Genomic DNA, 26,323 nt, shown 5'->3' with positions numbered 1-26,323 from the left:
CATCTGTTCTTGGCATGTAGAGCTGTAGATTCGTATACTTATTCATAGATCGCCATCTAGTGTTGGGCTCGGATGGTTGCACTTTGTTTTTGTCTTGGAAGAAGTCTTTGTAGTCACGAGGTAGGTGACTCCTCCTTAGGACGATAGTGCGCATGGGCATCAACTCCATCTCCAGATTGTTTTTGCCATGGAGGGTTATGATTGAGTTAGTAAGAATTAGAAAAGATGTTCATGTGTAATGTATCTAAGTAAGATAGTACTAGAACAGATAGAGGTATCCGGGGAGGGGGGGGGGGGGAGGGGGCGTATACGAATCTACAGCTCTACATGCCAAGAACAGATGCATACTGGAAAGTAGCATTTTCTGTTCGAGGCATATGAGCTGTAGGTCGTATACTTATGCAAAGACTATACAGCAGTTATCCCCTTGGTGGTGCCTACCTGTATCTGTTGCAATGGTTTGAAAAAGTGTTCTTAATACAGCCTTGCCCACACTAGATTGTTGTTTTGCTTTGACAACTACACAATAGTGTTTTGTGAACGTGTGAGGTGTAGACCAAGTTGCTGCTTTACAGATGTCGTCTAGGGGAATGTTCCCTAAGAATGCCGTAGATGCCCCTAGTTTACGTGTGGATTGAGCTCTAGAGGGAATGGTTAATGTGCGTTTGGCTTTAGCACAGCATTTTTGGAAGCATTTAACAATCCACCTTGCAATTCCTGTTTTTGAGATAGGATTGCCATTATGAGGATGGGAGAAAGACACAAAAAGTTGTTTAGTGTTTCTAAAGGATTTTTTTTTCAATGTAGTAAAGTATTGCTCTTTTCGCGTTTAGCGTGTGAAGAGCTCGTTCTGCTACGGAGTCTGGTAGAGGAAAAAACACTGGGAGTTCTACAGACTGGTTAAGGTGAAAAGCAGACACGACTTCAGGTAGAAATTTTGGGTTAGTCTGTTGTCTGTTTTGAAGATAAGTTGCTATGTCAGCGAGATGTAGTCTAATGGATGTATACGGTAGGTTACATTGTTGTAGATACAAAAGGTAACAGATGATGTTTTGAATAGAAGCATCTAGTGGGTTGATTTGGTTGTTTGTACAGTAAATCACAAATCTTTTCCACTTTGCGGCATAGCAAGCTCTAGTGGTACGGTGTCTAGCCTCTTTAATGATGTTCATGCAGTCTGGCAGGAGATTGAGGTAGCCAAACTCTAGGATTTTAGGTGCCAGATCGCAAGGTTGAGTTGACTGGGATCCGGCTGTCTTATCTCTCCATGGTTCTGAGTGAGAAGCTTGGGCAAGAGGCGTAACTTTTGATGAGGAACTACTGATAGTTCCAAGAGGGTTGTGAACCATGGCTGATGACCCCATGTGGGAGCAATCAGGATCATTGGGAGTTCCCATTCGTGGATCTGCTGTCTCTGACGACTGAGCATATCTGCAATCTGACTGTGTACTCCTGTTAGGTGTTCGGCAAGGAGATGTATGTTCTGAGGAATGGCCCATCTCCATATGCTTTGAGCTAGGTGTGAAAGCTGGAGACTGTGTCCCCCCCTGTTTTGTATGCGAAACATTGCGGTCATGTAGTCTATACGGATCAGGACAGCTTTGCCTACAAGGTGGAGTTGAAAAGATTTTAATGCTAGCATGATCGCCAAAAATCCAGGTAATTTATGTGGAATTGTCTCTGTTGAGGGGTCCACATGCCCTGAATGGTCTGGGTTTGAAGATGAGCTTCCCAGCCAGTGAGCGATGTGTCTGCTGTTAGCACTATCTGTGGAACTGGGTCGAGGAACGGCCGCCCTTTGGAAAGGTTTTGTGTGTTTCACCACTGCAGAGAGCGATGGGTGCGGTCGTCTACCAACACCAGATCTGTTAGTTGACCTTGAGCCTGGTTCTACTGACATGCCAAACACTCCTGTAAAGGACGCATTTGGAGTCTTGCATAAGGGACAGTGAGAATGTAAGAGGCCATCATCCCGATAAGCTGCATGAACACTCAAGCTGGCAGCCAATGTGTTGAGGCTGAAGTTTTTCAATAGAGCTTGAATGTCGGTTATCCTGACTGGGCTGGGGTATGCTAGAGCTTTCTATGGTGGCCCCTAAATAATGTTGTATGCTGAACAGTTGGAAGTGGGACTTGTGAGGTTTACAGTGAATCCCAAGTCGTGAAGCAGTTGGATTGTTTTGTGTGGGTGTAGCAACACAGCTGCTGTGTGACCTGGCTTTTATGAGTCAGCCGCCCAGATAAGGGAAGACATGCATATGCTGCCTTCGTAAGTGGGCTGTAACTACTGCTAGACACCTGGTGAAGACTCTGGGTGCTGTAGTCACCCCGAATGGGAGAACTTTGAATTGGTAGTGTTGTCTGTCTATGACGAACCTGAGATATTGCCTGTGAGCGGGGTGAATGGGAATATGAAAGTAGGCGTTCTTTAAGTTCAGAGTGGAGGGGAAGTCGCCCTGTTGAAGCAGTGGGAGCACCTGTTGGAGAGTGACCATTTGGAAGTGATCCGACTGAATGTAGAGGCTTTGGGGTCTGAGGAACAATATGGGCCTGAGAGAGCCGTCCTTTTTTGGAATTAGGGAAATAGAGGGAGTAAACCCCTGTGCCTTTATGAGGCAAGGGGACTGGTTCTATTGCATGTTTTTGTAATAGAGAGAACACCTCTTGTTTGAGAAGTGTCAGAAGTTCCGAGGACATTGGACGTTGTCTGGGAGGAATATCTAGGAGAGTAGAGGTGAGTTCCAGGCAATAATCATACTGGATAATTTGTCTTACCCACTTGTCTGTTGTGATTGAATTCCAGACAGGTAGGAACTGTGAGAGACGTCCCCTGACAGGAGTGGGTTGATCAGGGGAAAGTGAAGGGAAGTCACTGTTTGATGGTAGAGGAGTTACGGTTATTGTTGCCGCAACCTCTTCCCTTACCACTGTTGCCTCTGTATCCTCAGCGAAAGTATCCTTTGGAGGATGTTTGAGTGGGGCTCTTGTAGGAAGAAGAGGGATGTTCGGTTCCGGAGCCAGCCCTGTAGAAGGAGTGGTGAAAAGAACCTCTAGGGGAAGGGATTTCTAAGGCCCCCATGGACTTAGCAGTATCCGTATCTTTTTTCATCTTCTATAAAGATGTGTCAATTGAGGGCCCGAAAAGATGCTCTTGATCAAACGGCTGATTAGGAATAGCCGATTGCACCTCTTGTTTGAATCCGGAAACCAGGAGCCAAGCGTGCCTGCGCAACAAAACGGCAGTGTTAATGGCACAAGATGCGGTATTAGCCACGTCGAGCACACATTTAATTGAGGTATTTGTGATCAATTTCCCCTCTTGGATAAGGTTGTTGGCTTTTTGTTTGTACTGGTCAGGAAGGTACTGCATGAGCTTTTCAAGTTTATCAAAGTGCACCCTGTCTTACCCGGCCAATAAAGCTTGGGCATTGGCAATCCACCAATGATTTGCAGCCTGTGGCGCAATACGTTTACCAGATGCATCCATTAGTTTGGACTCCTTATCAGGCAGGGGAGTGTCGCCTGTACTTTGAGAGTTTGGCCTTTTGCGTGCATTAGACACCACAAGAGAATGTAAGGGGACTTGACCTTTAATGTAAATTGTGTCATTCGGAGCTGCCTTATACTTTTTGTCTACCCTGGTGTTGAGAATTCTGGCCCTGACAGGGCCTTTAAACACTTCTTGAGCATGTTTGAGCATGTCCTTTAGCATTGGCAGGGTATGTGTGGATTTTTGCAAGAGTGCAAAAGTTTCAAGTAAAAAATCTTTCTCTAAGGGATCAGAATATAACTGTAGCCTGTGGTAATGGGCAAGAATTATTGTGGCCCTGACAGGGTCTTTAAACACTTCTGGAGCATTTTTGAGCATGCCCCTTAGCATTTGGCAGGGTGTGCATTGATTTTTGCGAGGGTGCAAATGTTTCTAGAAAAAATCTTCTTCTAAGGAATCAGAATATAACTATACCCTATGGTATTGGGCAGCCCTATTGATTAGTTGCGCAAACCCAATATTGTCATCAGGTGGAGATGGCCTAGATGGATAGAGGTCCGGGTCATTATGTGGGTCGGGATCCGTGTTGTAGTCATCCCAAGGGTCTACTTCGTGTGGGATGGTATGATCATCATCCCCATCTGTATCTATATTCCCATCCCCATCAGTATCCTCATCATCTGGTGTTTGAGGTGAAAAAGTAAGTTGTGGGGAGTGAGGTGGAGAAATTGAAAGATTTGGATCAGCTGGAGGAGGAGAAGGAGGTGGAGAGGTGTTAGTACTCATCTTCTTTTGCTTCAAAGGTATTTCAGCTTCCTTTAAAGTGTCCAATTTTCTCTTTTTTGGAAGTTTGGCGATGACTTTGTCAATCTCTGATAAGATAAAAATATTTTTTTGTTTTGGATCCGAAAAGTCAGGTGTGGGTAAAATGTATTTTCGGTGCCGAAGATTTTGGGTCAGTATGTTCTTTGGACCGAGTCTCTGGGGCTTTTTGCTTGTGCTCCTTAGGTTTTATAGGAGTTTGTAACTCAGAGACTTTTTTCGGCTCCGCCGATTTTTTTGGCTCTGACGATTTTTTCGGTTCAGACTGTTTGTCTTTGGTATGTTTCGACTCCAAGGGTTTCGGCGTCGGGGTTGTCTTCAGTGCCGACGAAGCAGGGCGTGGCACATCTTTGGTCTTGTGCTTCAGTGCCGAAGGTGACATTTCAGCACTGCAATGGAGCTGGCTCAAGCCCGAGCCAGAAGGCTTGTCTTTAGGTTTCATAGCCGGACCCTAGGGCGGGGCGTCTGAAACATGTTGCCAGTGTTGACCCGAGGGTGAGGGCGCTATCGGAGCCTTAGATTTGGGTTTTGGGATAGGGGCTTCTGTACTCACAGACCGCTGAGCTGGGGTGATTGTCTCCTCTTCGATGTCGGAGTCGTCGGCCTCGGTGACGGAGATGCTTTCTTCATCATCTTGTTACTCCGGCTGGACATTTGGATCTGCTCCGAAGATGTCCGGAATCGAGCTGCTTCCGCAAGACAGTTTGTGACGTCACGCCAAACGATCACGGATGGTTTTCTTCGACCTGAAAGATGCACAGGCCTCGCAGCTTCTGTCTTTGTGCTCCAGGAAGAGGCAGAAATTACAAACCTCGTGCAAGTCCGTGTGTGGGAACTTTGCACCACACCCGGGACATTTTTTAAAGGGAGTACTTTCCATTGACTGCAGTCGAGACAATACCATTGAGTGGAGAGGAATTGCGCGTTGAAGGGGGGGTTCGAAACCGATGTCGACCCGGAGCACAGCAAATCAAACCCAAACCAGATGGCGGAAAAAAACAATCTGGAGATGGAGTCGATGCCCATGCACACTATCGTCCTAAGGAGGGGTCACCTACCTCGTGACTACAAAGACGTCTTCCAAGACAAAAACAAAGTGCAAACATCCGAGCCCAACACCAGATGGCGATCTAAGCATAATTATATGATCTACAGCTCATATGCCTCGAACAACCTGTTTCGCTGCACAAAAAGGCCAGGGTAATAGCTCGAGCCAGCGCAGATCGCAAAGGGTAGGTGAGGGCATTGGGGAGGCCTAGTAATATGTAGCTAGGAAATCGAGGTATGTCTGTATTATACATCTTGTTGATGACCACCAGTATATCCGACCAATACTGTTGCAATTTGGGGCAGTGTCAAAGAATATGGGTAAGTATACCAAGGTGGCCACACTACCTCCAACAACTATTCTCCCCACATGGTTGCCATTTAGTCAGTCTTGCAGGCATGTAGTACAAGTAATGTACAATTTTCAATAATGTTTCTTTCCTGGAGGTGCTACCAGCGGACGTTCGAGCGCGATGTAGGATGTCGGTCCATTCCTTCGATGTGAAGGAGTGCTCAAATTCCAACTCCCATCTCTGCTGAACAGGGGATTTAATATTAGTTGATGATGTGTTTAGGAAGGCGTATATGTAGGAGAGGAGGCCCTTACCCATAGTACGGGTGAGGAATGATCTCTCAAAGGGCGTGAGAGGTCGACTAGCGTGCAGTTTTATGTGTGGTTGTGTAACCCAGTGTCTAATGATGATATATTGCCAGTGTTCACTTGAGGGGATTCACAATTCAGCTGGACTTGCGCAAAATTTAACAGGCCATCCTGTTCAAATAGGTCCCCCAACCTTTTACAGTTGGAGGTCTGCCACTGTGAGAACGCCGCTCACTGAAAGGCTGACGGGAAGTAAGGATTATCCCTAATCGGTGTCTGCTGCGATATGCGGGAGGAGAGAGGCTTTGTTAGCTGTTCCTTGTCCCAGGTGCCCACCGTCGCCCTGGGCACGGGGGAGATATCGCCCCTGCTAGACGTTGAGGTTTGGGGAACCAGGGTATCTTCTAGATATGAAGCCCAGCTATCGCTTGATCAATGAAGCACCAGTGCTTTTCAGTGGGGGCCTAGACCACTCTACCATGTATCTGAGTTGAGCCGCTTGGTAATATTGCATCAAATGAGGGACTCCCAGCCCACCCTCAGCCGTAGACCAGTATGCATGCTTCTTCGCCATACATTCCCATTGACCATCCCATACGTAGTCTTCAATAAAATGTTGTCGCTTTTCAAGGACATGGGGAGGCTGGAGCAGCAGGGTCTGCATCATATATAATATTTTAGGTAGCAGGGTCATTTTAACTGCTGCCAATCTTTCCAGCCAGCAGATGGAGCCTCCCTTCCATAAGTGTAAGTCTGACCTGGCTGTGGTGAGAAGCGCAGCATAATTGGGTTTGAGCGTAGGGTGTATTTGTAAACCTAAATACGGCCCTCCCTGAGTGGCCCAAGCAAAGGGGAAAAGGCCTTCCAGTTGGCTTTGGTACGCATGGGGGTCAGGGAGATGGAGTTGACAGTTATAAATAAGATTCCACCATGTTTACCCTGTAATACACAAAAATCTGTTGTCAATGCAATTATTAACTTGCTGCATATAGGAAGGCCCAATGGAACTATGTGGCAGGGAAAGACAAAATTATGCAGTGTCGTTGACTAACCTATGCAGCGGCATTGACTAAAGAATGCAGCAAGAAAAGGTAAATTATGCTTAATAACGTTGCACAATTTGTGACCGTATTACATCACCGTCGTGACATTTTTAGGTCTGACATTTTCCTCTGATTTGACTAAAATTAAATATATTATAATTAACTTACAAGAGGCACTGCCAGCCCTCTTCATTCTTTGGTGTGTTGCTGTGTCACTCACATTTATCTTCCACACACTACATCATAAACCAAGGGCCACTTCAGCCATTTGGTAACATCACTGTGAGTGATGATTCTGCCCTTTCACAATGAGCGCAGCCACACACAACAACACAAAGTAGTTCCCTCCAGTGCTAGGCAGCACTATGGCACTGTGTGACTTAAGACCAAAACAAACCCACATTTTCTCTTTTGAAAAATGCTTTCTTTTTTAGGCCTGCAAGATCCCAGCATCTCCTCAAACGCTGCTATCACACTCTCGCTCACACAATTGGTCATTTAACTTGTAAAAAGATAACATTAGGAGGCTGATTTAGAGTTTGATGGACAGGTTAATCCGTCACAAACATGACTGATATCTTGTCCACCTAATTACATGTGCATTATTTCCTCTGGTATTTGTAATAAAATGGATGGGATATCTGTCACATTTGAGGCGGTTTCCCTTCCGTCAAACAGGCCCTATGTCATATTGAGCTTTATCCGATTTTCAGACAATGAAATCCATAAACGCTTCCCATGGTTAAAATGTACTTTTCTGAACACAGTTTCTCTCGCTGGGTAGTGTGACACAAAAAGTCCTTCTGTTTTGAAAACATTTTACTTTAACCTCTGCGTTTAACTATGTTCACTCATGGGTGTGTCTCATCTAAAGGACTTCAGAGATGCATTCCTTTGTCTGCTTTTATCCCAGAAGTCTTGGCACTTTGTTTTATTCTGTGGCTACCGGCTACACAGAACCACACTACTGCTCATATGTTCATCTTCGAAAGTATTAAGGCAATGCAGACCCAATGTATGACTTCACTGGTCCGGCGCGCTTCAAAACATGCTTTCATTCATTAATATGCAATTTAACTCTCGAAAAAATGAATAATTTAACAAGCATTTTCAATGCAACAGGTCACATTTGCAAGAGTTTAAGCTATTGGCTTTGTAAATTACAATGCCTTTTATTCATGTGTTTTTAAAAGCAACACATCTATAAAAGGGATTGTAATTTCTAATGCTAATAGTTCAAACTCTTGCAAATGCGAGACCACTTTAATGATGGCCGTGCCCCTTTCATTAGACACAGTGTTACAGTGAGCAGCGTCTAAAGAAAGAGTCGCAGTTAACATTAAAGTGAAAGAGTGGTATGGGGCACTTCCACTCAAAAAGAAAACATAAATAATTAAAGAAAGGTTCTGTAGCGCGGCCACTAAAGTGAACGTGGACCTCGCTGTCAATTAGTTCATATGTTCATACAAGTTCATATGGCAGACTGCGAGGCAGGTGTTTTCACCATAAAAGTCAATGGGGGCACCACGGTGAAGGGTTATTTAATCTACCGCCCCCCAGGCCCCCTGGCAAGGTTTAAAAGCAACTTGATAGAGTGTGTCACTGAGATGGCGTTGAGGAGAGATAAGTTTCTATTACTAGGAGATTTAAATATGCATCTAGAAGATCAGATGGACAAAGGAGCAATGGAGTTTCGTCAAGAACTTCAGGCCCTACAACTAGAGCTAAAGGGCCAGCTCCCAACACATCAGCATGACCATCTGCTCAACCCAGTGTTTGCGAACTGGGAGGAAGTCACAGCGGCTCCCCCCGTGCCTCTCCCCTGGACCGACCATTTCCTGGTACCATTTGAAATTTCCCTCCCAAAACACAAGGTGACAGACTCCACTCCCCTTAACTACCCCAGGCACAACTGAGCCAGGTTTTCCCTACCAGACTTCAATGAAGTTCTTATGGCAGAGGGCCCCCCTGGAGGTGACGATGCGGATTCGGCAAATAAATTGCTTAACGCCCGTATCATGGCGGCTCTGGACCAGACGGCCCCTCTGGGCCGGCCGAAGGTGGGCGGTCGCAAACAGAGAACGGCACCCTGGTTCAACGAGGAACTACGGAGTGCCAAGAAGAACTGTAAGCGAGCAGAAAGGCAGTGGAGGACAGCCTATGACAGCCAAGCAAGAGAAAAATATCTCGCTAATAGACGGGCATATCACAACCTAATTAGGAAAACAAAAACGGCCTATTATGCCGTCAGGATTATGGGTGCAGAAAATTCAGCGAAGGAATTATTCTGTGTCTACAAATCCCTGGCTGTCCCTAAGTCCTCGTCAGGATCAGAGGATCGCTCAGTCGCTGCATGCAATCACATTGCAGACTACTTCAGCGACAAAGTATCTAAAATCTACTCTGCCTTCCCTGCCCAACCTGTGGCAGGAGGGGAGGTTAAAATACCAACTAGAGAGGCTGATGGACAAAATATGTTGCTTAACTTCTCCACCCCACCAGTAGAAGACCTGATCAAAATTTGTAAGTCAGTAAAGTCAGGCTCCCCACGGGACCCAGCATCACCTAAACGGTTGGGGGACAGCTTGACGATACTAGAACCACACATTAGGCATCTGCTGGATGTCTCCTTTAGATCCAGTAGTATGCCTATGGAATGGAAACAAGCTGTGGTGCTCCCCCTCCGTAAGAAGCCAAATATCAGCTTCGATAAGCTGGAGAATCTGCGTCCCATCTCCCTTCTACCCTACTTCTCTAAAGTGGTGGAGAAGGTGGCTAATTTGCAGTTAATGCAATTTGTGGAGAACACGAATCTTCTACATCCCACCCAGTTTGGATTCCGGCCTCGACACTCAACGGAGTCGGCGTTTCTCATGGCAACCGAAACCATCAGGCAGGGCGTCGACGAGGGCCATACAATGGCCCTGATCCTACTAGATCTGAGCGCCGCGTTCGACACTGTAGCTCATTCCATCTTGCTACAGTGTCTGAACAAAGGAGGGGTAGGAGGTGCAGCCCTAAAATGGATCCAGTCGTTTCTATCTGGCCGTGGTTTCCAAGTCAGGCTAGGTGACTGCTACTCCGAGCGAGTTGCTCTAGACCAGGGGGTCCCGCAGGGCTCGTCCCTGAGCCCAACTCTTTTTAATCTATATGTTGCCCCGGTTGCCACCATAGTGGAGAGTCACGGCTTGCACATGGTGTCGTACGCTGACGACACGCAGCTGGTCATCTCCCTATCGCGAGCGCCCGGTCTTGCGGCAGACATCTTCAGAGCATGCATGCAAGACCTAACTGCCTGGATGTCCGCCAACTGTCTCAAGCTCAACGGAGGCAAGACTGAGGTGCTGGTGGTAGGGGGAGACCGAGCGGTCTGGACGTCAGAGTGGTGGCCACCCTGCCTAGGACCCACACCAATCCCCTGCCAGGAGGCGAGGAATCTCGGTGTTTGGTTCGACTCCAACCTTACCTTCGGACCCCAGGTCAACCGTGTGATTAGCTCCTGTTTTGGGACCCTCAAGACCCTCAGGAAGGTCCTGGAGCTCCTTCCCATCAAAGCCCGCCAAACACTCGTGCACGCACTAGTCACGTCCAAAATGGACTACGGCAACCTGCTCTACCTGGGGACTCTCGAGAAGAACTTAAACCGGCTGCAGGTTTTACAAAACGCCGCAGCCCGGCTGGTTCTCAGACTGCCCAGAAGATCAGCATCTAAAACCGCGCTCCGAACACTACACTGGCTCCCGGTGAGAAGCAGGGTGGAATTCAAAGCACTCTGCACGTGTCACCGGATTATCAACGGCAGGGCACCTCTCCCCTTACAGGATCTCTTGACACAATACAAGCCTTTGCATTCCCTTAGATCTTCTGGCACGGGACGCCTGTCCATTCCTAAGGTGTCCAAAGCAAGGATGGGTGGCAGGTCCTTCAGGTATCTGGCGGCATCCAGCTGGAATAAACTCCCTGTGGCGTTACGCCTGGAACCCTCAGAGTCCACTTTCAGAGCTAAACTAAAAACATTTCTTTACGCCCAGTAGTGGTTCACCTTAGCATTTCTTCTGCTAGCGCAAGTATCACAGCGCGGGGACACGCCGTCTGGCGTCACCATGCGCTCTACAAAACTCCCTATTATTATTAAATAAATAAGCACAGCCGCTATAGTTAAAGTGGACCGCGCTGTAAATTAAATAAATACCTTACTAATAACAATAGAACAGCCGGCGGCATGCTGAAACATCGTGGGTGGAATAGGGGAAGATCATTAAAGAAAATAGTGCTCACCGACCACATAAAGCAGACTGTGTAACAACACAAGTAAAAAGTTCAGTCCTTATGGGAGGTTACAAATGCAGAGAAGTCGGTATCAAAGAGGGACTACTAAGCCTATTCACGAATGAAAAGCAACTATTTCGAAAGGACAGTAACAGGAACCAATTAAAAAGATGGGCAGGAAACAGGCAGAGCTTCTATTCCATACCTCAAGACAGCATGCCTCGCATTGTAGTGCATGCTCTGTCCAGGCTCGACCTAATAAGAATTGGTGACCAACATCTCCAGAGACAATGGATTTTGAGGTTCAGGGTTCGGGTATCACTTAAAAGTAAAATAGTTATTTTTTCTTCCAGGAATTATTTTTCCTCACTAGATAATTTTAATCCTCGTGACCATTTACTCCCACAAGATTCTCAGCTTTTACACATTGTTATTCACTGTTTCTTCAGATAGGAAATGCCTGCGGAAACGCGTTCACTTCTGCCTTTTTTTTTTGGCAGCCTTGCCACGTGTCACTGATCAAGGGCTCGTCTGACACAGGTAATCAAGCTGACATTTTTAGGTCTCGCATGGCGTTGCAGTGCAAAGCGCTGCTCGCGTCAGCGAAATTTATTGTGAATGAGGAGTTTGAGACGAGGGCTTGAAGCCCCGGTCCTCATTTCCATTGGCTGGCATCACCGTTTATGCTAAACGGTGGCCTGCCATTGGAAATGAGGGTTTTTGGTTCACGTCCTTTCACCTCCGATCGGGACTCGGTGGCCTGCTTTGCTGCTGTTGCAAAGCACTTTCTTATCTTGATGGAGCCATGTGTGTCTAATTAGAAACACATGGTCCCATAAAGACAAGAGATCCCCATGCTCCGGGCTGCAGTGCGGTTCCCCGGAGCTGTTAGTTCCAGTCGGATTGCCAGGCGAGAGCTTTCCCTCTGCAATATTAAAGCTGTAATATATATTCTGGGCAGATTGAGTTGCTGCATGTGACAAGGACGGGCGACAGCTAGGATGCGACCATGCGTTTGGAGCTAACGTAGCGCGGTTTTGATAATAACAAGCAATAATGGACATTCTTAATAATTAATAACGCTGACATCTTACTGTCATCCCTGTGCGACTAGCGTGGAAAATGTTACATTCACAACAAACGTTGCCTGTTCTCCATTGTTAAAATATATTGCATCATGAACCCTATCAGTATTTTTGACGACATATGAAAAGGCAAACACATGCATACCAGCGTTTTTAACCTTGGCGTGCTTTTCTTAGGTGCAGGTAAGTTACCAAAATTGCGAAAACTGCTCTGAACGCGTATTCTTGATTTAGCACTTCATTTCGCAGTGCTTGAGAATGTGGCCAGAAAGACCCCAATAGCATGGCTGAAGAAATGGGACTGGCTAAGTTACACCTTGTGAGCTCCGCGGTTGCAAATGAAGTGTGCTGTTGTAAGGAAATGAAAGTTACAATGGCCCTTGAACAAGAAGTTTATCAGCCGCCGCATCTGTCAAGCAGGGCTTGTCACATTCATCCTCTATGCGTCTGGTGTGACTGAACAGCTTTCATGTTGTCAATTACAAATGTGTACATTTAGCAATGGCTGTAGGAGAATGCTGGCAGTATAAATTACGTATTTTTTGGTGTGTCTCCAAACACAAGATCAATTATTTATTAGCTTTACATCACCGTGTGTTAGCTTGAGGTTACTGATTTGCCCAGTTTATTGATAAGCCTATAGTTTAAAGGGTGTTCGAATGTTTTGTAGAAGACGTAAAACATTCAAAATGAGCATTTATTGTCTTGCAGTATGACCGAGCAAGTCTTGTCACAAGAAGTTTTGTAAATTACACATTTTACTCTTGAAGCATCCAGAAAGTTGTTGTAATGTTCATGTAGAGCATACATAATTGCAGGATAATTTCGTAGTCTTTATCTTAGAGCTACTTTTTAAAACCTGCTTTTCAGAAACGCTGCTAAATGAATCACTGTGCACGCCATTTATGTTTCCTGCTCAGGTTCTGGCGTTTGCTTGGCCCAGAGTGCACATCATAAAAAGAAGAATGCAATACATTAGGAGCACAGATGCATTGAATGCTAGATGACACTGATGTAATCATTCGGTGTGTTAATTTTTTGCTCATTCTGATAAGATGTCCAACTGCATCATGGGTTTAAAAAACCTATTCTAATACGTGTTCAACTGAGAGGTTTACTCTCTATGTGGCGTTTAAAAACCTTTAACAACCATACATGTATGCTCTTCCTATTCTCCTTTAGTTTTATCATTATTTCCCTTTCAGTTTAACAGTGCACCACGTTTTCTGTGAGAGAATGCTAAAACCCTAGCCCTACCCTGTCCTCTGAATGGGGAGAGGGGCTGACCACAACAAAGTGCTCCAAAACCAGTTGCATCTGGTTTTTCCTTAACCCTGTGCTACCAGACAAGGAAATAGGTGTATAAAACGGGGCTGTGACCCCATGAAAGTTGTTCTTCTGATCCTAACCTGAGGTGAGTCTGCTGCGCACCAGGAGGACCGCCACTGGGGACAGCCTCCCTGCTGGAGGGCCCTGTGAGCTGGCCCCTGGGCCCAGCTTTGCCCCCCTGCCCTCTTCATTTCATTTATGGACTTTGGGACGGTTTTTGGCCTACCAGCACCTGGGAAGCGCTGGCCTCCCCCTTTAAAAATAGCGTGTTGCGCCGCTCGAGCGGCGATCCCTTTCTGAGGGATTCCCCGGAGTGGGGATCCCCCTGTCCTTCAGTTTCGGCGCGGGTGCCCACCCCGCTCATTTGCCGGATATTATAGCCCTAGCGGGTGCCCACCCCGCCAGGGACTTTGTAGTTTAAACAGGTGCCTACCCCGTATCACAGCTGCATCTCGAGCTCAGCAGCCCGAGGCCGGGTTCGCCCTCAAGAGAAGAGCCGCCGCGAAGCTACAGCGCTGGGCCGCGCTGTGATTGGCCCCCGCTGCCCGAGACTCCCTTCTTGTCATCCCAGGGCTGCGCTTGGATTGGTTCCAGCCACCCGGGAGTCCCGTCGCGTCATCACCGTGCCCTCCTGCCATTGGTCCGGCCGCGAGGGCTTTCCTCCGAGCCGGAGGACGGGGAGCGGAAAGAAGGAGCAGGGAAGCAGACGACGCAGGCGGGGCTCCCCTGTGGTAGGAGAGCCCCGTACACTGCCTGACCCGGCCGGTGCCTGCCCCCACCGCAGTGACAGGAACCCCGCAGTCAGCCGGTGAGTGCGGGCGTCTCGGTATTTGGTGGTAGAGCGGCCCCGGAAAGCAGCGGGCCGCTCCAACGTTAATCTCAGAATTTGGGGGCATTTCAGCTTCAGAGCCCACGTGGCTCCCACACCCACGGGGGCATTTCTTGGCGATTCAGAGCCCCGTGGCTCCAAGGTGGTTTAGGGGGGTATATTTGTTTTAGAGCCCACGTGGCTCCCACGAGTGCTTGAGGGCATTTTGCTGATTGAAGAGCCCAGAGAGAGGGCTCAGGAGGCACACTGGTGCCCAGATTCCTTTCCATAGCTGCCCAGCACTTAGTGGGCAGCTGCAACGTTTAGGTGGTGCCCTGCGCATTGCTGCATTTGCAGCTGGTAGCCCCGACTCTGCTGGACAAAGGGCGTTTGAGCCCCTGAGAGGCCAAGTGGGCCTGGGGACAGTTTTTATGTGTTGTGCCCTCGCTTAGGGTACATGGTTCTTCCTAATGTATGTTTCTGCGTAATGTGCAATGCCTTTATGCCTGTGATACCTCTAACTGTGATTTTTATGCGTAGGTGGTTGATTTACCTAGTGTAGTTTATGCTAGTGAGTTTATGGTTCCCTGCGTGATCTATGCCTAAGGTGATTAGTATTGCGTAGTGTGTACCTACCTGTTACAAGTGGTTACTGGTTGTGTCCTACAATTGTGATTTTGTGCTACAATTATTCTATGTTCTAGAAGTGCTATTTCTACTAAGTACTGATTCTGACAGTGGCCCACGTGGCCAGGTCATGTGTATATAATCCCCTGTAAATACTGACCAGTGTCAGTTGGCACAGTCTATCTGTGTGATTATGATCTAATGTGTTTATGGTAATACAAAGGCTATTTTTATATATAACCTTGTGTAGAGTTCCTTTTTGTGGTGTGCCTAGTGTGTTGCTGCTGTGTGTGTGTGTTGCTCAAACACTTTACACATTGCCTCCAGGATAAGCCTGACTGCTCGTGCCAAGCTACCAAGGGGGTGAGCAGGGGTTATCTTGGCATGCATCTCCCTTGCCCTAACTAGAGTGGTGGTTTCTGCCTGGCTTTGGCGCAAGCCTTAGCCAACCAGAAATCCCATTTCTAACAATAACGATGCATTATTATCATTACATTTTCCTTTTTGAATTGCTCAGAGAGTAGTGGGGCTACAATACTCCGCCGTGGTGGAGGAGCCGGTGTTGCCTAGTTAGAGGCAAGAGCTGCATATTCCATACACCATGCAGCGGTGAGAGTAGGAAACACCTCTCTCCTTCTATGCCTCCTTTTATTGGCCCAGCTCAGCAGCGCAGGGACAATAAAAGGATGGTTAAAGAAAGGGTTTGATAAGATTTTATGGGAGCTTTTCTAAAAATTGCAGCATTTTTACAAAAGCCCTGATTTCACCATTTATTTTTACAAATCACAAAATCTCAAAATCCTAAAATCCTGGAGGGTCTGTTATATCTAATGGGATCTGTAATAAATTGCACGGATATTTGTGATGCTTGTGGAAGAGTAACCCATGTGCCAAATGCTAAATCAGACCCTTAGTCTTACACATAAACTCTTGTGATTCAGTAAAAAAAAAAAAGGAATACTTCTTGTTTTTATGTGATTACTATTACTTAGAAACAAATGGGATTAAATATATATTATATATTCATTTTTCAGTACCTAATTGTATGCATTTTACTGCTGTGATTGTTTTATTGAAATTATAGCGTAACATTGGTATTAACTACTGGTTTACTATGACGTTCAGTTTTTTATTTGATATCAAAGATTTTAAATAATAAGCAAATAAAAGGGACTTTTATGATTGATTTTCCTCTTGTCGCAGCTTAAATAATTTTATTTAGGCTGGCCGTGTCTAGAGCATCAGAAATGATATGTGCTTTTTAAAAAGTCCACAAATAAAAAAAAAATAATATACGTGAAATGCTCAATTCAGGCTGTGCTTACCTGGATACAGTCAGGGACCCCAGTGCTGTCCATGCGACTGGCCACATTCACAGTGTTGCCCCAGATGTCATACTGTGGTTTTCGGGCACCAATGACACCAGCGACTACTGGACCGATATTCAAACCTACATGGGAGAGAGAACTAGTGAGCACGGTCGCTAGGAGGTTGCAGTGCACAGTGACTTGATAGAGCAGGTGCTCTAATTATTCAACTGTTGTGTGTGTGTGTGTTCGGTGGGTGGAGTGGGGGCAAGTGGGCGGGGACAATTATGTGCCAGGGAGAATGGTGCAGTGACAACCCAATCGCTAAAGATGGACAACAGTGCGCCGAGTAGGGTTGCCACCTGGCCAGTATTTTACCCAAAAGGCTGGTATTTTTATGACAAGGCCAGAAAAATCACAGGGAATATTAGCATAGAGGCAGTTTATTTTCTCTTTGAGAACAATAACTTAAAACACCAAGTACATTAGCAAATCACTTCAAAAATAGTGTACTGCTATGTAATCTACCTCGAGATGCTTAATAACGCAAATTAAACATATTACATGACAAAAAAATAATACAAAGGATTGTGCTGAAAATCATATTCTTGAACTAGATGGTACCATGTGGGGTTGGGTTTGTTTTCTGTCCACTTAGACTGAATGGACAAGTTACTTACCTTCGGTAACAATTTATCTGGTAGAGACATAGTCTTGCCGCAGATTCCTTAACTTAGAATATCCCCAGGTGTCAGACTGGATCTGGAAAACTTTCTGCAGCAGCACCTCTGTGAGCCGAGAGGCGGCGACGCCAGTCTCCACCCTGACGTCGTCCACAGACATGAAGTCAGAGGAGCCATATATGCCCCTCCCGGAGTGCTAACATCAGTTTTCTTCTTTTTCACATCCGAGCGCGGATCCTGGAAAACCAGCAGTTCCTTCACCTGGTTTTGGGCCTTCTCGACACCCTCAGTGTTGTGGGAACAGTATGCAATGCCTTCCGGCTTTAATGCTTGCAAAGCCTGTGCTTGTCAGATGTCTGGCACTGACCGGCACCTTATCTGTATGTGGTGTCTCTGTGTGCACCACGACTCCAAAAAATGCGGCGCATGTCAGCGGATGAAGCCCAAGTCCCTGAGAGAGCGCTGTATGTAACTGCTGGCCGTAAGGATGTCCGGTCCAGCTCCTTCCCATCGCCGCTCCTCCTCTCGGGATTGGGCTCGTTCCCGAGGTCGCTCCCGCGACCGCCATGTGAAAACAGGTATGCGTAAGCACAGGCGTCGCCTGCGGAGCTCTTCCCCCAATATCCGTGCCGCTGCCGCCCATTCCTCTCGTGCTCTACCAGGACGTGTGCATGGCAGGCACATCCTCCTTATCCTCTCTTTCCGGGAGTTGGTGCAACCCATGCCCACATGGAGGCCTATTCTAAGGCACTCCAGGCTTGCTTTGAGTCGCCCCCTCTCCCTGGTGCGGCTTCGGGTCCCACAGAGGTAGCAGGCACTCATGTCGAGTCCTCGTCTGCGGACGTTTTCCCGGCACCGGCTGTGTGCATTGACTCAGATTCCGGAGCAGACGCAACACCAACAAGCCAGGGCCCAGACCACAGCCCACCCAGTCCGTCAGCGCATAGCCCCGAGCGGCTTCCTGCGCCGATGTCGGAGGCGGCCCCGCGACACCAGTTTATTCATCTGTTTTATTTGATTTTTTTTTATCAAGCACAACTAAACACTCATGGTGGCAGGTGCTAGTGGAGGGGGAGCAAAATGAGTAGCGGGAAAGTCAAGAACAAGCGCAAGAGCTGGGAATGGGAACCAATCACTGCTTCTGGTACAATGGACAACACTAACGGAAGCGCCACCAATATGCTGAAAGATGTCAAAGCCTTGGACATGCAATGATCCAGTCTTAGGCGTCTGAGTGGCAGGACTGGAATAAAGCTGAGGTAGGATGTCACTTGGACAGTTATGATTATTCAAATGCCATGCTGAAAAGGTGAGTTTTCAAGGATTAAAAAAAATGAGGTTTTCCTTTTGACCTTGTGGCACAAATGGACCCCCACAAATCAGTGGGGATTGAGAGAAGAGAATGGGGTGTATACTAGAGCATGGTGCCCAAATGTGAAGGTGTGGCATCTTTACCCTTTACCCCCTTAACTGCTATACTTGTTGTTGCCATTATGGGCTAAACCATTTCTCTAGGATTACCCAGAGTTTGTATTTGGCCTTTAAATGAAACGTATGTTCCCTTGCCTTTCTTTTTTCTTTCCTTTAGTGCGTGGCCTCCTTCACTGTGAGCCAGTGCCAGGTGAGGTGAGGTTATTCCTCCCTACAATTTGGGTGAGTTGATTACCATAGGACTAATCAGTGTATTGCACACTTGATAGCTTCCTTGTAAATAGCAATAATGATTGCCATTTCTATCTTTTCAATTCTTTACATACAGGAGAAGACACCCAACTCTCTAATTTTGAGGAGTTGGAGCCACTTATTCGTTTTTTGACACAGTAAGTCAATGTTGCAGTAGTGCATCATAGGTCCTGAAGAAAGCCTATCCAGGCTGAAACATGTCGACCAAATAAGATTCATGGTGAATAGCAATTCCTTGCATGCTATTTTTCACTCTGCTTTTAACCATACCACCTTGATGGTCAGACCCAATAAAGTTTTCCTAATGACATCAAGGTAGGTATTTTTAGAACACTTGGATTAAAAGTTCTTTCCTTTCTTTTTTCACAACTTTTTGAGCACTGCAACTTAACCCTCTCAGTCTGCACTTGATCATCTCTATTGGTTGAGGGTCTACATGATGGTCCAAGTTTTGCTAGCCTTAGGTTGTTCCTAAGGAAGGGCACACTGGATACCACAATTGTCAACCATACTACCCAGATGACGATGCTCCGCTATTGAGCGGGCTGATGGGGATTTTTTCTAGCACTTTTGAGGCTATCTTTCTAGTTCTCTCTTCTCCTGTGGTTACACATCTCTTAGGATTGTTATGACCTATACATTAACCTGTTGGTTTTGTCTTACAGAGTGAACACTATTTAGGTTCCTGTACGCAGACTCTTGGTATCTCTCGTGTTGTTTATTGTTAACATTTGTATTCTCCCAAATAAATATCACTATCACATGAGGCGAACGTATCACATGGGAGGCAAAGTAGAAAGCCTCTGTGTCTGCTGTGTGACTAATTACCCTACTGCTGAGTACCCAACTGTGTGCCAAATGTCAAAACTCAGGACCCTGAGATCTTTATGAAAATGTACAGGATGACCTGTGGGCCAGTCCACAGAATGGGGAGGGCAATGAGGAATCTGTGGCCAGATATAGTATCTACCAGAAAAATCTGGTTTCTGATGGATACTTCTAGCCGCAGGTTCATCACCTCTAGGAGAGATACCATAGCAGTATGGCCCAAGGTGAAGGGTCTCAGACGTAGAAGCGGACCAATAAGAACAGAGAGCTGCAAAGTGCCCATCTCTGTAGATCAGACTGTTGAGGTAGTAGTGCTTCATAAATGCATGCACCACTTTCCAGTCTGGCAGATGTTAAAAACAGGCACTTCTAATATCAATGCTGTTGTTGCAGCTCTGGCACCGGGAAACATGCACACAGGCGTTCTGGGTGTTATTTTTTGGGCCGTGCATAGGAGACTTAGTTAGTGGACTATCCACCTTAACAGTAACCTTTTTTGCACATTTTTTCCTTTTTTTTGCCCCTGAGAACCCCACAAAGAGTTGATCATCCACACAGTCTTTGGTACGGTTGATGTAAAAGCTCAAAGCCCTCTTAAGGTTAAATCAATGGAGGCTCTCGTCCTCTTTTAAAGGTGAGGGTTGCAAAAAAGGTTCCCGGAATATTCGATTGGCAAACATGGAAGAGAGTCAAAAACGTCATTAGGAAGGCCGAACAGCTCTCAGTACCAATTTATCGAGAAATGTGGCGGCCAGGTACACCAAAATAGTGAATAGTTCACTCACATAATGTGCTGATGTAATTGCAATGAGTAAAAGTGTCAAATGTTTTTAGTTTCAAGAGTCGTAAAGAACTGCTGTGAATGTGCTTGAAGGGCGTGCACAAGAGGATAATTAAGATCCAATTGTGACATAACATCTTGGGTGGAAACATGTGAATACATTCTTTATAGCAACTTAAGACTTAAAAATTACAGTTGATAAGTCAAATACAGGAAGAAAGAAAGGATGCACAAATAATCTTTCATTGTGCCCACTACAAGTCCTTGTTGGCCTAACGAAAGAACAAACAAATGAATGCCTGAAAATCTGGACTGTAAGTTGGTCACTGTTTTTGGCCAGGTACCAGGCAACAATAATGTCCTAGAGGACAGTGTTGAAATGTAAATGTTATGCATTCATTTTGCTCGTGTATTGCTTTATGTAAAGTTAGCATTTGCGGCACCATTTTAAGTTAAGTCGCCATTTTGAGCCATGATTGAAACTAATTTCTGTCTCACTTGTGCCTGCCTCAGCGAAAGCAGCTGCTATATTATTGTTATCCCTTTCTTGTATTTCTCCAAGGTTGAGCTTTGCTCTGCTAATGAATAGACTGTTATTGTCAACGCATACCTTTAGATAGGCCTGCTCCCACCCTTAGAGCAGCAGAGTAACCTTGACGCTGAGATAACATGTACCCGGTCCTGGGATTGCAACTCATTCTTCTGTATCTCCATTGTTCACTAGCTACCAACTGGAAATTTCCAGTTTGGGCGTTTCTTTCGTGGTTCTGAAAATGTCCATTATATGTTACCCTGTTGCAGTGGCATAGCAAGGTCAGGTGGTACCCGGTGCGGAAAATGTCTTGTCACCCCCACTGGAAAGAAAACCCCCTCCCCTTCCTTATCCATACGCTCTCTGCACATATTTGCTTGACAACGTAGCAACATAGAGGGAGTCGTTGCTAAATAACTCCACTGGTTAAAATTAAAGAAATGCTAGCCCTTGTTATAAAGAAGTGCCAAGACAGGTTAGGAAAGTAGTGCTAGCTTTTTTATGGGAAAATACTGGTTACAAAAGTTGAGTTACGCAGTAATTTCCATCTCGCACGTTATTAATTTGATTTGTATTGCTCAGCTAAGCACTCCTCCTGCCCTCCTACCAATCGTCTCTCCAAAGTTTTTAACAATAAATAAACAGCTCCTATGTTTATTTTTTTCCCATTCTAAGTGAAAAGGGCCATTAGTGTTCAAGACATGTCTACTATCGATTTATAGCTGGAGTTAAAGAGCTGGCACTGAGAGAGAGGGTTGGCACATATTGATGTGGAAAACATTGCAAATTTTGGACGGGAAATTGTGACGCTGCAATACGCTTGCGAAGCTTTGGCATTTTGTGTTTTCCCTTGTGGCGAACAGGTCTATCTGTGGATGACCCCACTGCTGGAAGTACGGTTGGAGCACTGATGGATGTATCTCCCACTCGTGCATCTGGTGGCTGTGTCTGCTGAGCAGATCCGCCATCCGATTGTCCTTGCCCAGGAGGTGTTCCGCCATGAGGAAGATATTCCTCTGAATGGCCCACTTCCACATGCTCTGAGACAGATGAGACAACTGTGGAGAGTGTGTTCCTCCCTGCTTCTGTATGTAGTACAAAGCAGTCATGTTGTCCATCCGGATCAAGACGACCTTGTTGCACAAGTGTACCTTGAAAGCTTTCATCGCCATGAAGATTGCCATCAGTTCCAGAAGGTTGATGTGCATCTTCTTTTGCTGTGCTGTCCTTAGTCCCTGCACTGTGTAGTGGAGTACATGAGCTCCCCATCCCTGGAGAGACGCGTCCGCCGTCAGTACAATTTGTGGAACAGGCTCTTGGAATGGTCGGCCCTTGCAAAGGTTTCGTGGGTTCCACCAATGTAGAGAGTTGAATGCTCGACCGCTCACCAACACTAGGTCTTTTAACTGTCCTTGAGCCTGATTCCACTGACGTGCTAAGCACTCCTGAAGCGGACGCATATGTAGTGTCGCGCGCGGGACTATGAAAATGCAGGAGGCCATCATGCCTATCAACTGCATGAACACTTTCGCTGGAAGCGAGCGTTGAGGTCTGAATTTCTGTATCAGCAATTGCATGCTGTTTATTCTCACTGAATTTGGCTGAGCTTTGGCTGCCAGAGTGTTTATTGTCGCACCCAGTTACTGTCGCACGGGGGCGGGCTGAAGGTGTGACTTCGGATAATTCAGTGAGAATCCCAGACTGTGAAGAAGATGAATGGTGTGGGACATGTGGCTGGCACACCACTGAGCCATCTTTGCTTGAATAAGCCAGTCGTCCAGATAAGGGTAGACATGTATGTGCTGTCTCCTGAGGTGTGCTGCTACTGTTGCCAGGCACTTTGTGAACACCCTGGGTGCCGTCGTTACTCCGAAAGGGAGGACTTTGAACTGATAATGTTGATGTTGAATAGTGAACCTGAGATTCTGTCTGTGTGATGGGTGTATGGGTATATGGAAATACGCATCTTTTAGATCCAGTGTTGCGAGGAAGTCTCCCTGACTGAGTAACGGCAGAATCTGCTGCAAGGTGAGCATATGAAAATGCTCTGACAGAATGTAACTGTTTAGAAGCCTGAGGTCCAGTATAGGTCTGAGAGAACCGTCCTTTTTGGGTATTAAAAAGTACAGAGAGTACACCCCTGACCCTTGGTCTTCTACAGGCACAAGCTCTATGGCCCCTTTTTGCAGCATGCTGACGACCTCCTGCTGCAACAAGTGTAAGTGCTCTGCAGACATAGGACGGTGTCTTGGTGGGATGTTGGGTGGAGTTGACGTTAATTCCAGACAATACCCGTACTGTACAATGTCTTCCACCCACCTGTCTGTGGTGATGGACTTCCAGACTGGCAGGAACTGTTGTAGTCTCCCCCCGACAGATGTTATATGGTCAGGGGGCAGTGACAGGGCGTCACTGTTTGGTATTGGCAGAGGATCTGGAACTGTTGTTTCCTCTGCCTCTGCCCTTGATGTTGTTTCCACGATATCCACCCCGGTTGTTCTTTTTGTAGGTGGATTGTGTACCTCCCTTATTGCATTGTGTCTGTTGTGTTGACTGGCCTCTTGAGGGGCTTCTAGTATTGGAGCAACGAAAGGAGCCACCCCGAAACTGCTGTGACTGCAGAGCCCCCATAGACTTTGCAGTCTCTGTGTCTTTTTTAAGTTTCTCAAGGGTGGTGTCAACCTCAAGTCCGAATAAGAAGTCTGGGTTAACTGGCTGATTGAGGATAGAAGTTTGAATTTCAGGTTTGAATCCTGAAATTCTCAACCAGGCGTGTCTTCTTAACATAACACTAGTGTTGATGGCCCTAGCTGCAGTGTCAGCTGCGTCTAGAGCGCACTTGATAGAAGCATTTGTTATTAGTTTCCCCTCCTGGATGAGTAGCTCTGCCCCCTCCTTGTACTGATCAGGTAGGTGTTGCAACAGTGTCTCAAGGGTATCATAATGTGCCCTGTTATATCTGGCCAAAAGTGCCTGAGTGTTGGCAATGCGCCAGATGTTAGCCGCCTGCGCAGCTACTCGTTTTCCTGAAGTTTCCATAACCTTTGACTCTTTGTCAGGAGGAGGAGCATCACCTGTAGTCTGGGAGTTTGCTCTTTTACGTGCATTAGAAACAACCAATGAGTCCAATGGCAACTGTCCCCTTATATAAGGAGGGTCCACAGGGGCCGGCCTATATTTCTTCTCAATCCTTGGATTTAACACCTTGGCTCTAGTGGTATCTTTAAAAATGTCAGCAGCATGCTTGAGGACCCCTTTGAGCATGGGTAGGGTTTTGACTGCCCTTTCCGAAGTTGAAAAAGTGTCAACCAGAAAGTCTTCGTCCACAGGGTCAGCATGTAGCTCAACATCATGATTACTGGCTGCCCTCTCAATAAGGGCGTTAAAAGCAGGTTTGTCCTCAGTAGGAGACGTTTTCACACTGTACACATGAGTGTCCGGGCCAGTCTGCGGATCCCTTGAGTCAGCAGGGTCCGTCCATTGTTGGTCTTGATCATCAGGATCAGTGTCCACATGATAGAGGTCATCCTCATTGTCATCATCCCCTGCCTCCACATCTGAGTATGTTGGGGAAAAATTTTGAGGGTCCTGTCCATAGTGATGGAGGGGTTCCACAAGAGCTGGAGAAGTTGTAGAAAGTCTCTTTTTCTTCAAGGGAATCTTATATGATTCCGTGGGAGTCTCTGGCATTAACTTTCTTTTGTGTATGGACAGTCTCCCCGTTTCCGAGTCGATGAATTGTCTCAGCTCTTGGTCTTCAGGCTCTTCCGCAGCCTCCATTTCCGTCGACACATGTTTAGTGGCGCCGATAGATTGTTTCGGCTCGAACCTCTTCGGACGTGTCGACGCGGTCTGAACTTGTCCGACCAGCTTCAGCGTCGGGGCCTTCTTCGGTCCGACCGATGTAGCCTTATCCTTGACGCGTTGGAGCGACTCCGACACTTCTTTGGCTATGAACGGACTGGGTCGCGTCGACTCGACAGGGTCCTTGGAGCCAGCCTTCGACTTGTCCGTAGGCCTCGACCGAGGATCGATCCCGTCTTTCGGTTCAAGCTTTTTGTGCGAATCGACACCCTTCGGCGTCGGCCTTGGTGGTTCGACAGCCTTGACCTTGGTCTTCGGTGCCCCAACCATCGGCTCGACGACCTTCTTGAGCTTTCCAGCATCGACGGCCATTTTCTTTTTCTTCGGCTCCGAGGGGTATGAGGCCTTGGAGCCGACGAGAGTCACTTGCACTTTCGGTTTCGGCAAAGATGCTGTCAGTTTCGATTTCTTTGTATCGACCGATGGCGGTTTCGAAACCGCAGGCGCTTTAGCAATGTTCGAAGCCGGGCCTTTATGCGGGGCTGTAGAACGAGATTGTAGATCTTGGGTAAGGCCTAGTGGCGATCCCTCGACCTTTTTTTTTTTTTAATTTGTTTTTATTGCAGAATTAGAAACCACAGAATACAATGGCTCAACCAGTCCACTCATAATGTCCCCCCCCGGTCAATCAATAAGACGTATACCATACACAGCCATTCAGCCCGCATCCCGGAGGCCGGGCGGCATAGTACCTTAAATAGCAGGAAGGCATCACGGTGAGTGTCCCTTAGGGACCATGGTCGAAAGAACATTTTTCGTATCTGCATTTTACCCCCCCACCCGCAACAAATAACAGCGTCAGCCATCCCACGTGTGCAGATCAATCCTATTAGCCGCTTCTAGACCCGTCCCGCGCTCTGTGGGGCCTAACACGCCTGACCCACTCCCCTCTGCCACCTCCCGCTCATCCCTACGCCCCACTGGCCCTACTCAGCTCAGAGTCACTATCGCAGTCAACCAATCCCCTGGCTTCCGACCCCCCCCTGAACACCCACTAACAACCCCCCAATGTCCCCTTCCCGGCAACTGCTAATGGTGTGTGTCCTGTATATAAGTGTAGTATGGATCTCCGCTACAGTGTCAATGACATCTCCGAGTTGGAATGCCTCACGGTGTCCACAGGTCCCATCCACTCAATCCTCTTCTTCCACTAAGGAGTCACGCAAGGCTTGCACCACCAATTCCCACGCACGCGCTGCATCCAAGGCCTTCTCATTACCAAGCTTGACAGCCTGCTTCATTCTGAGCACACTCTCGCAGTCAGACCACCGCAACAATTCATTCTTCCACCTCCTCACTGACGGCCCGCCCCTGGACTTCCAATGCCATGTGATCTCTCTTTGTGCCAGTATCAAACCCAGGTCAATAAATTTGCTCGTCACCTTAGTGTGTTTGGTGTGCGGGAACCAGAGCAACAGACACGCCGCCATGTTGAAGTCTACTTCCCTGTCGGTCACGTCGTTTAGGAGGTCCCCCACCTCTGCCCAATAGGCCTCAAAGTGTGAACAACCCCAAAACAAATGG

The 26,323-nt window shown here is 46.9% G+C and overlaps 1 protein-coding gene across 3 annotated transcripts in view; it reads right to left on the bottom strand.

Moving 5' to 3' along the window:
• Positions 1–26,323, bottom strand: part of ADCY6 (adenylate cyclase 6) — a 550,358-nt gene that overhangs the window by 52,266 nt on the left and 471,769 nt on the right. For all 3 annotated transcript variants that reach the window (XM_086963749.1, XM_086963746.1, XM_086963748.1), the window contains one exon: positions 16,447–16,571. In XM_086963749.1, coding sequence (XP_086819875.1) covers positions 16,447–16,571 — 125 coding nt within the window. The remainder of the gene's footprint in view (positions 1–16,446; positions 16,572–26,323) is intronic.

Source organism: Lissotriton vulgaris, chromosome 1_1 (genome assembly GCF_964263255.1).
Source record: "Lissotriton vulgaris chromosome 1_1, aLisVul1.2, whole genome shotgun sequence".
In the NCBI taxonomy this organism is placed as follows: Eukaryota; Metazoa; Chordata; class Amphibia; order Caudata; family Salamandridae; genus Lissotriton; species Lissotriton vulgaris.
Note: the sequence above shows the minus strand (reverse complement) of the source record. Positions and strands in the feature narration are given on the sequence as shown.